This window comes from Montipora capricornis, chromosome 13, assembly GCF_036669925.1.
Source record: "Montipora capricornis isolate CH-2021 chromosome 13, ASM3666992v2, whole genome shotgun sequence".
NCBI classification, from domain to species: domain Eukaryota; kingdom Metazoa; phylum Cnidaria; class Anthozoa; order Scleractinia; family Acroporidae; genus Montipora; species Montipora capricornis.
The window spans coordinates 43,081,220-43,092,879 of record NC_090895.1 but is presented as its reverse complement, the minus strand read 5'-3'; the positions used below and the strand labels follow the sequence as shown (position 1 = coordinate 43,092,879).

Below are 11,660 nucleotides of genomic sequence, written 5' to 3'. Positions count from 1 at the left end.
ATGTACTCATAAACAACAAAATTAAAATGATCGATTACTAGCTGAATGTTCTGTTTGTTTTCTTTAGCACTACTAAAGAATTAAAGCAATTTGGCCACTGGTAATGCTTCAAGCCTTTTCAAGCTTTCTTATACCCTGAGGTTATTTTTCATCTGAACTATAATTTTCACAATGTAATTCCTTTCAATATCAAACAGAAGATCAAGTCATCGTGTCTAATGAAAAATTAAACTCGTCAGTTGATGATCCAAGTTACGTAGAGCGTATGCTCCTAACAGCTGAAACAACCAATAGTGCAATTTTACGAATCCAAGACAAGGGAACTGTTACATACAGGACACCCGGAACATTTTGAATCTAATGAATGGAAACAGGAATGCTTTTCCGTTAGTTCGGTTGCTCTTGAAAACCAAAGAAGTCAACAACGTTAAAAATTAACATTTGCCGAGCTCAAACCTTCAATCCAATGATATGAAAAACCGTCAAAGAACAGGAAAACGTTACAAGGAACGAATTTTGAAGGAAATCAGAGGTCGGTTTCAGATAACTCGCAATGAGTTTTCTTTGTAATTTTTTTCTTGAAATACCATGAGGTTATCAAGACGTTATTGTAATGGTCTTCTATTCGTTAAACTTAAATTGCACTTCTCTATTTTTACCTCTGAATTATTTAGTATCGGGTTATTCTCTTACAATACTCTTCTGCGAAGGGAAGCGAAAGTATTCGTTAAACACAAAATCAAAAATAACCGTTATACAAATGACAAGATATAGTAGACTTCACTAATTGAAAAAAAATAACTATCAATCAATGCTTAAAATACACAAAGCTAATATCAAAGGACGTATTTTAATTCTCAATCCAGGTGATCTTATTCGGATTTTAGATCGAACGCTACAATTAGAAATTCATACGATTATTCACCTTTTACAGGGAACATAATCGGCAAGGATTTAAATAGGCTACCATTAATATTGAGAATATTCGAATCAGATTGTTAACTTTAAATGCCATTTGAAATTCAAAATTCCTCCCTTGCACTTGAAATTACAAGCGGGGTTTTGAATACAGCTTTCGGTTTTAACGCGTTTTTTTGGGCATTTTATTGTGTGACTCCAACCAAAGATTTTTGCTCTCTGACACTAAGATTGTTGTGTCGCTCGAAATGGTAAATGACTCCATGATTAGTCTCAATTTTAGCCCGGTCACCACCCTTGTGAAGCAGTCTAGCCGACGGCTGGAACCCCAAGACACAAGTATAAACTGATATTTTTCTTCCTTGGAGATGTTTTTCTGAAATGTACAGAATTGTCTCTGTGCCATTTTCATGTCACCTCGGTTAAATTACTTAATCGTGGAATACTACATAAAAAGTCCGGATTGTGAAAGGTAAAATTTTGGATTTGAATACAAAGTAGTGCCTTTATGACAGGGAGTAAACCCAGGATATGTTGTTTTCAATGTTCATAACTCTGTGGGATGCAAAAGAACCCACACACTCCTCGCAAAGAGCAGGGCATGGAATAGCCAGCTTCGGAGGGCCTCGGAGACATTATTAGAGAGCTTTAGATTCTAGTACGAGAACGACTACGAGTACGAGATTTTCTCATAAGACAACAGTAAGCGCGCGCAAACCATCGTCATTTTGGCGGGAAAAACTTGATGCCGTCGTCATTTTAATACAAGGTTTTGCAAAAATGTCGTCGAATCAAAACAAGTCAACAACACGGTAGCAGTTTTGGCTTTTTTCGATGAGCAAAAAGACTCAGTTACCAGCAATAAGAATAGCTGAGCAACCTATACTGCTAACAAAGAGTAAGATTAAGCGTACGGGTTATAAATTTCCTTAGCATTTTCGCTAAAAACGGGCAGTCAAAACTCGTACTCGTTCTCGTCCTCGTCGTAGAATCTAAAGGTCCCTATTAGCTACACCAAGCTACTCTATAATCTGAGGGTAAAGAAAGATAAGATGATGACGTCAAAATGACTTTTTCTGCCACAAAGTCAATGTTTCATGCAGATATTCCCGCGAAAGCAACAATTGTCTTGAATCATAAGCTTTTGTATAAATAATAAAAATATGCATTTCGTGAAATCACAAACTTACAAACGTACATCTGGTATATGTTTGTGTCAAAATTATTTTGGTACTTAACTGAAAAATTATTGGTTGTGATTTGAAAGAGGGTTTTATTAGATTAAAGCTTCTCGAGATGAATGTATATTAACGATGGCGATGCTTACTTCTCCACCTTGTTTTGAATTTTTCTCTTAAAATAATTTATGGTTCGCAGCCAGTTCGTACGTTTTGATATCTTCCAACCTGCCGGGGGAAAAGGCAGATTATACTATATGTAATACCATAGTATGTTCTGAGTTATCCCATTAAAAACGTCGGTCGATCCGTGAAACGAAAAACGTTGTTAAGACTTCAGTGACTTCACTGAGCACCGAGTGTAAAAAAAAAATAGTAAGAAAATAAATGGAATGTCGAGTCGAGAAGCATGCATGGTTGCCTGCAAAGATGAAATTGAACAGTTTTTTCCCCTACAGAAACTGAAGGTATAAGCGAAGGTACTTTTTTTTTTCCTTTTTTCCAGTAAAGCTTTTCTCTTTAATTTGTCATGTCCGCGGCGTAGATTACATACGTCTTGTACAAAGAGACGTTTTTCACTTTGGACATGATTTTTGTTGGAGTCTCTGGCGCCTAAAATCACTTTGGGACAATTAACCGTCTAAGAGTAGAGTCTGTGTCGAGAGTAGAGCTTGCATGGGATTAACAAAGGCGCGCCTGCCGTTTGAAGAGCTTTGCCCTTTAAAAAAACCGAAAGAAATGAAATAACAAGGTATGAGTTGACTCTTAAATGGGGTTAATTTTTTCTTATGTTCACTTGGCAGAAAGTGGATGTAGCAATATGGACCTATACATATCTAGTGTTATGGCAGGAAATTTTGCGTTTTCCGTGTACCATAGCAGGAAGAAAACATTTGAACAATGACCAATCTGAAGAGATATTTTTTCGATGGTGATTCGGAGACTACTCGGAAAGAATCCGAGTCAGTCACCTTTGCAGGAGTCGAACCTTCGACCTTACGATTACTATACTTTGGATGCTCCACCACTGAGCTAAAAGAGGCGCGTTGGAGTGATGTCATGCATTAACAGTGAACAATATGTCCGCCATTTTAAAATATCATTCCATCGCGAAAGAAATTTCAAGTATTATTCCACTGCAATAAAAAACGTTTTCCAAAAAGCACTTTGCAAGAACAACATTGCCAATAGGCCGGCGTTTCCTCTGTTGTTAACCTGAACCTGGACCTAGCAGTGAAAACTGTAATTAATTACCCTGCCTCTTCGGTTTCACTTGTATGTTGAAATCAGGTAGTAGTAAAATAACAAAAGCTTTGTCATTGGTAGAAAAAATATATATTTGTACATCTGTCCATCCATTTTTTGTTTTACCTTTTCCAATAAAGGAACGTAACTTATCACCTTCAATGACAACCTCTTCTCGATCAAAACCCCCACAGATAAAGACTTGTCAATAATGTGTTAAATTTGGCGCTTCGCTATGTATAATCTCAGTTCTCCACCGAGTTTACTCACAAATTATTACCTACTTGATATATCACTTACTAATGAATAAAGCCATAGGCAAGTTGTTTAAAAAGATTTAAGCCAATGCTAATCAGAAACGCCTTCAAGAGTATTTTCACATTTGGCCCATTCTTATCTAAAAAGGCTGTTCACTGGTGTAAGGAAAGTGCCTAAAAAGAGCAGAGATAATTTACGCCGGTACATTGCGATAAAAAAGCGAAGAAAAAGAGAGCAAAGACAGCACAGATTTAAAAAAAAAGCATTTACGAACTTGAAGCAGCTCTTTTCTAGGAAGTATTTTAGTTCAAATGATGGTTGTTAATCTTGGTCTAAGTTTGAAACCTGTCCTTATCATCGGTAGAATGGGTTCCATGAGGAATTAGGAATCCGTTGATTTCTTCGGTGCATAGCGCTGATATCGATCACGAATTTCAGTATTCGTTGCATTTCAAAGGCGCCTTTAAAATGGTTGGTCTCACAATTTTTACACATTACTTGCCAAGCCTACTGAGCCCAACAAATCGAGCCGCTGTTTTCCGGGAAGTTTTTTCCAGACAGAAATCAACCAAGTGTATTTACAATCATAAGTCAAAAATTAAACAAGATAATAAAAAAGTATGATGTATAAGATGTATTGGACGCAGATGTGAAGTTCTCAGTCATCAAAGATTATTTCATTATATAAAGAAGGCTTTTGAATTCAGAGCCTTTTGTGTTTGATATCAATTCGGTTATCAGCCGTATGATAAGTCGTAGTTTGTGGAGTGTGGAAAATCACACGCCTCGGTGTCCTTTTCCCAGGAAACGAGGGCTCGCTCTTCAACAACAAAAACAAAACAAAAATCAACATCCTTTAGCAAACTTGTGGAAATTTAGAATTTGGCATTTATATCAAAGTTACTGCTGCCCCTTAATCTAACATTGAAACAAAGAACGAAAGGTGCCTTAATAATTGGCGCTTTTACATCTGAGAATGCAAGCATTACGGCAAAACTCTTGCCACAAAGAAAGTTCGAGAAAGTGTTTTTAATCTAAAGATCAAATTTTCTTTTTAAGAGCAATGAAAGTCTGTTTTATGAAGGTCTCCTCAGTAAATCTATTGTTGCCATGGTTTTTATTGCTTTCAGAAACACCTCTGTATTTTCAACAACTTTTTCAAGAATTGGTCGAACCATCACGGATTAAAGTTGGAGTCAATGATCACTGAGCGATGGTTTTCACATCCGCTTAAGAAAATTTTACTTTCCTAAATGAAAACACATAGAGGGAATTGTAAAGGCTAAATTAGTTAGTCTGATATCAATAGTTTACACTTTTAAACGGAGCAAATGTAGATGACGATAACAAACCAATTCATTTCAATAGCAAATAAACATTGGCAAATAACGAAATACAATCCACTTCGGTAGATTCAAAATGTCTCTGAATCGCCGACAATTCTTTTGCATAAGATGGACCCACTACAGTACCGCAGCCAACTCTTTAATTTTATAACAAAATAAGTAGCAAGGGATTTCGACAGCGGGTTTTGTCCTGACGATCAGGCTTTTATTTTCCGGCTAGTTTGTAGATCTCATTTTTGATAAGATATTGCTTAAAATTGAAAATAATTCTAAGCCCCTCAAGATTGATAGTACGGTGTGATTGAAAAGTCATTAAAATAATAACAGCCAAAACAACTCTCCAAACATGCCAAATTTGTGATTCTTTACAACTGAGTGGCTTTGTCGAGCTGTTTGCTTCAATTATTACCTACCTAACTGGCTCTCCCACGTATATTGCAGAAGAATAAACTATTTTTATTTTAGAAAATCTCGCTCGCCAAGGGTAAAGAGTTTAATTTCGATTCTGTTTGTCACAAATATCCCATTAAACAGAGTCGTCCAAGCTTTTTTTTCATGGTAATACTGGAACGGAACCTCAATAACAACGATCTTTCAAGGATTTTCATTCAAGTATTACTATGATAACGAGATGGGTATTGTCCGCAAACAAAAGATTATTAAAGCGAAAGGAAGCTGAACATCTTTCATAAAGGGAACTTATTCTTGAGCCTTATTCAATGCCCCCAGCAGTTAATCAGCTAAGCCATAAGCAAGGAATTGAAAATGCAAACGAACTTTCAACCGTCGATATCTAATAACAAAATAAAGTCAAACATTTCCCGACCAAAAACCATAATTGAATAAATTGTAAAAAAAAAGAAAGAACTTACCACTTATTATTAAATATGAGTGTACAGAGTAAAGAATTCATCTAGTTTTATGTTTAATTGGCGGCTGAGAAAGATATCGCCCAAAGTTTAATGTCAAGGGTTAAATACTGCGAGAAAAGAATTTTTTGTTGTGTGTTTGCATGTCAAGATCGCGTCATTGTCGTTAGTCATTTCACGTAGAGACAAAGGCTTTCATAAGCGAAAGGTATTCTTATGCTAAACAAGTGGATAAAAGGCTCAATAATTGATCATTTGTAAGGCAATTCGTCGAAAGAAAATGACAGACCCACAGAACGAATCGGATATTTACTTTTGCTTTACTTTCAATATAAATTAATAATTTCCCAGAGCAAGTTGAATATTAACGCGCTGTTTGCCTAAACTTCTCGCCGGGAGCTATGGAAGTGCGGAATTGAACTTTGAAAAGAAAAACATACTATCTTTTGTTTTTGGCAGTTTCTTCACAAGGGCCGCAAAAAGCATAAAGATATCTAAATTTTGACCTTATTGTTCTAAAACAATAGGACAGCAATTGAGGGCTAGAAAACAAAAGTTGGAGCATTGTACTTTCGCTAAACCAAAATAGAAAATTATTTACAAAATCCAAATATCTCTTTGAAGCAGCAATCAAGGTAATATTTTTAAACATTTCTATGGGACCACTAGGGGAAATTTTCAAATATAACTTCCTCTGTTTTAATTGGATAGCCTTTTCGTAAAACGACATCGTCTGACTACTTTGTGCAAGTGGAATGAAATTCAATTATAAGGCACGCATGCTCCAACGCGCGATCTTTGATCTTTACCGCGCGTAGCAATCAAGATTTTCTTCAGTTTCAACAAGGCACCTCGAAGAACGGAGCTTTTTTTACACTCGACAACCTAGACATTCCTAGGAGCTTAAATATCTGTCAGCAAACGATACTATCAGTTGAAAATGTCGAAACCAACGGAACATGTGAAGCGACCTATGAACGCGTTTATGGTTTGGTCAAGAGAAGAGAGGCGAAAAATTGCTCAGGACAATCCGAAAATGCATAACTCGGAGATAAGTAAACGTCTTGGAGCCGAGTGGAAGAAGTTAACAGAAGTGGAAAAAAAGCCATTTGTTGAGGAAGCAAAACATCTTAGAGCGCAACATATGAAGGAACATCCTGACTACAAATACAGACCAAGACGAAAGCCTAAATCTCTTCTGAAGAAAGTGGACCGTTATCCGTTCACACTGCCTTGTTTGCCAACCACTGATGAACTGCTTAAATGCGCTCCTTCGGGAATGCCCACTACATCTTTTGCGACGGATCCGTATTCCCACAACATATCTAAAGGGAGATCATTTTTGCCCGTATCATCAGCTTATACGTTCGACTCGAGTGCCGACCACTCCATTACTCAATCAAGATATGACCGCGGACTTGAGTTGCCAAGCGCAGTTCGCCCTGAGATGCTAACAGGAGGACCAATTTACCCTCATACACTTTACCCAAGCGCTCCAACGACAAGCTCAGCTTTACTGAACGCCTCTGGAATGCCTGTTATCCCTGGAGGACAACTCAGCCCTCATTCTCACCTTCACGCCGTGCAAGGAGCGAATGGACAGTACACAGTGCCTTGTAACTGCTCTTCTTGGCAAGGCCAAGACGCTCGTAGACCAGTCGCCTATCTACTTCTTTAGCCCAAGTGACTGATTCGATTCGTGAATTTATTTGTCATGATCTACTATTTATGAATAATATAGCAAATAACTGGTGTAAATTATCCTTATCGAGCGGACTAGAATTTTATTATCTCAAGAAAATTCATACAAACTTTTCTCTCAGTTTCTCCATGCATGCCTCTCTGACAGACATTTAATTAAGGACAAACGATCAAATTTTTAACCTCACGGATGGTTGCCCGATTGCAAAGCGGTAGAGTTTGTATGTTATGAAAGTGTGTGAATATTTAAATATTGAAATAATCTTTAGTCGACGTTATTGAAACCAGGGTTAGTGGCTTAAGAGGCGTCAAGTATATTTTTAACTCAATTTTGCTGAAGACAGCGAATCCAAGTCTTTCAATCGTCTATTATGTGTAAGTCTGACGATCACTTGTAATTTGAATTAGACAAAACTAACCCAAAGTTTTCACCGATCTGTCACATTAAAATTAGCATTCAATGTAATTTGCTGTCAACTTTGTTGACCCAGTTGTATTTGACACCGATCTTCAGTGAATCCGTTAGTACATGTAAAAGGAAGTTATCCCACATCGTTCACAAGTCTTTTCTGCCTTGAACACAAAGACAGGAAGACTTCGCTCGCATCTTTTGCGTAAAGTGTTAACGCTGTCTGTGTGGTCTCAAACAGCAAATAGTTTTGGTACTCCTCGCTGCAAAACAATCTTTACTCCTCGAGTATCTGTGCGAGTTGAGGCTAGATTAGCTGGGCACACACAATTTTTGGGCGGAAAACCCTGGCGGGATGCCGCGCGTTTTCACTTGGGGATTGTGTTAGGCTTGGAGGAGAGCCATGCTTTTGTATAATAATTGCACAAACTCCAAACAGATGGCATCCCGCAAGGAAAATGATTTCCTTCAAATGCATCTCTGAACGGAAGCATCTGTAATCTCGTAGCTTCTTAGCAAGTATGACAAAAAAAACTGTCGCTTTTTTTCGATTTAGTTCGATATCCCGTCGTTTGAGTGGAAAACGCAGCTGAGGAGAAAGCTTTACAGGAGCACTGTGGTGAATCATTGTAAATCTTGCTTTTGCAAGTTGATAATTATATAAAAGAAACAGAAAGACAAGAGACGGGAATAACAACATAATAAAAAATACATGAGGTGTTGAATGAAATAGATGACATAAATAAATAAATGGACGATCAAGAAGAGATAAAATGAATAACAAAGGTGAATGAATTACAATTGCACTAATACTAATATCTCCATAACAAAGGATTACATCCATCGAACACAATGAATGAATAGAACCACAATAGCTGGGTCGGTAAATAGGGCAAAGCGAAAATTGAAAGGAACGGCTTTCGGAATAAGCAAGGCAGTGACGAAATGGCTCCAATGGCCATTACATATTTGTAGATGCTTAAAAAGCGCGGCATGATCACAGTTGGTTCAAAGAGGGCACCGCTTAAGGTGTATCTAAACAAACACGGAGGAAAGTGGGGCCAAAAAACGTAATCGCGACTATTCTAGCAATTTCTAGGCCCAATTCTTTTGAAAATAGCAAGAGATTGTGGTTTCTGTCTCCATGGGCTAAAAGTTTAAGCAGAAAGGCCTTAAGGAGTAACGATACAGATCCATTAACAAAATAAAGCAGATGGCTAAGCTGACGGGCTTTTGTAAACTCACTGCGACATTTATAAGGCTTAAAGAGGCTATGCCAAGTGTCAAAAATCAAAGCTTTCAATTATGTCGATTGTATTCTTTTTTCTTTTAACACAGTGGTTGTTTGTAAAAGTAAAATGTGCTCGGCGCGATATGTTTGCCGACTTACCATAAAGTTTGGTTTTGTCCAGAGCGCTAAATTTCACTGCACTAGAGTCTCGAGGGGAAAGTCAATAAGAACACATGACATTAAGAAATAAGGCCCTTTTTGCCTGGGAATGCGTTATTCATATCTCGTAATAACTAAGTCATTATTTGTCAATGTGTCCATTTCGGTACTTGAATCTTAGAGAACATAATCTTTAATTTCACGTGAAAAAGATATCTTTCAATCGATCAATGATGTTTGCGGATCACCAGGTTTTGGTTAAAAACGCGCTTTATTTATGAAACCTCTTAAGATTATCGAAGACATGTTTTGTATCTTCTACAGGGTTAGGAAGTGCGAAAGACAAATATCAGTCATGAGGCGCCACTTATCTCGGTTTCTCGTTTTCTTTCTTTCTTTTAAACTTCGTTTTGTACATATTCTCTGATTGTCATACTCCCATCGCAGAAAACACCTGATATCGGTTTGATCAGACTTTGCTTAAATTACACCATTAGGTTCGGTAGCCTGTTTTACTTGTATTTAATTTTCGAAAAATACGAGAAGGGCTTAGTGAAAACGAGGGAAAATAGCTTTGATTGTCTTTCAATAGCCAGCCACCTGAATTATCAGCATTTATAAGGTGATGTAAAGTGTAAAAGCGTATGTGAGCTTTCCACGGTCCTTATCATTGAGAGATGGTTCTTCGTTTAGTTTGTCTCTAATCGCAGGGGGGAAAAAAGGTAAGACTTTCTTCCGACTGATGGGGTATAAAGTGCTGATTTAAATTAATCATCGCAATTGAAAAATACAGAAACGATGAATCCAAGATGAAAAGCTGGTTGTTACAGCCCGAGGAAATGCACCGCAGTGTATGTGAACATGGCCGTCTGTGCCTCTGTTGTGTGATGATGATTGAGAAGTACAGTTGTATTGAATTTTGTCTGATAAGGTTCCCTAGGTGAAAAAAACACCACGCAATAGTCAAACCTCCTATAGCGATTCCAATTATCTATCAAAGAAACAAAGACACCAAACACAGGTTTAAGTTTTCCAAAACTATTACAATTACTCTGTTGTATTGAATGCGATGACAAAAGAATTTGAAAGCAAAGAGCCTCCATTGATTAGTTATAAATGTGATATAAAGAAGCCGCAAAAAGTGTTGAAGCCAAATAAGTCATTATTACAAAATAAAAGCTTGATAAAGACTTGCTTATACTAAACATATTTCGAATTATTTATTAATGTAAATGTTTAAACTAAAATAAAGAGTCTTATTAAGATCGTTCTGGAACAGACTGAACGGTTTTGTTAAAGAAGCTTTCTTTAGAACTACAGTAAATATTTCTCTTGGAACATTTAAAGGATTTCTCAATGGATCCGTCTTTTGTCTGCTTCACTTTCAACGCAGTTGAAAAACTTTATTCTTAATTTACGCTAAAATCTTTATTTATATTTACCTTGGCTATTGTGAAAAACTGCGTTTGTGAGAAAGATAAAAATTAGTAATGAGGGAAGAGGGAGGGGGGAGTGACAAACGTCGGAACGCATAAAATTTCTATTTAAGTAAAAAAATTAAAAACGGCAAAAAGGAAAAGTAGAAATGTTGCGCCGTTACATCTATCAAGTTAATTTTTTTTGCCCAAAATATTCTGTTTTTGTGGTCTTGAAGATACGACGTCTACTTTGTCGTAAGCAGTATGATCGACGCAGTTTTAATCTTGACGATCAGCATTCGTTTTGTTACTTATATCAAATATTTTATATCCAAAACGCGAGAGCATTTCGAGATTTATGAGGATGAGTAATGTTTTCAAACTTCTCAAATTTATGCCGAGGACAATTTGAAAACTTTTAAAACATCACGAGTGACCATAAATTACGAAATGCAAGAGCAAATTCATACGATTTTTTCAGTTATTATATACACCAAAGAATCACTCCATCGCTTTGTTTCCACTCCAACTTCCGTAATGCACTCTATATCCTCTTTTGCACTTCATTTATGTATTAGTCATTGACCAATCAGAAACGCGATATTCGTTGAGTATATATTTTATAAGTGGGGATATTTCATTAATGTAACACGGCCAAACCCCAAGCTATCACTTTGACGAATCAGAACACGCAAAAGCGCGACTGAAAGCAATTAGAAATTGAAGCCACTACCGTACAACTTGCTGAAAGCGCGGGGAAAGAAGCGCTTAATTCATCTCTGATTTCTTCCAGATAATAAAAAAAGAAAAAGCACAAGATGTGTTTTTAAGAAATCATTTAATAGAGCAAAGGCAAGTGCCTGATTACTCCCGATAATTGATTGAAAAGACGATAGAAAAACCTTTTTCATCGACCAGACATTCTTCA

At 36.9% G+C, this 11,660-nt stretch overlaps 1 protein-coding gene across 1 annotated transcript; it reads left to right on the top strand.

Annotated features, from left to right (window-relative positions):
- Positions 1–6,341: 6,341 nt before the first annotated feature.
- LOC138028591 (transcription factor Sox-14-like) lies at positions 6,342–8,698 on the top strand. The gene has a single exon (XM_068876191.1). It carries the CDS (start codon positions 6,755–6,757, stop codon positions 7,490–7,492), a length of 738 nt encoding a protein of 245 aa, XP_068732292.1. The 5' UTR covers positions 6,342–6,754; the 3' UTR covers positions 7,493–8,698.
- Positions 8,699–11,660: the final 2,962 nt, after the last annotated feature.

Bases quoted from the DNA above. Each gene is read 5' to 3' on its own strand.
- LOC138028591 (XM_068876191.1), top strand. From the start codon at position 6,755: ATGTCGAAACCAACGGAACATGTGAAGCGACCTATGAACGCGTTTATG.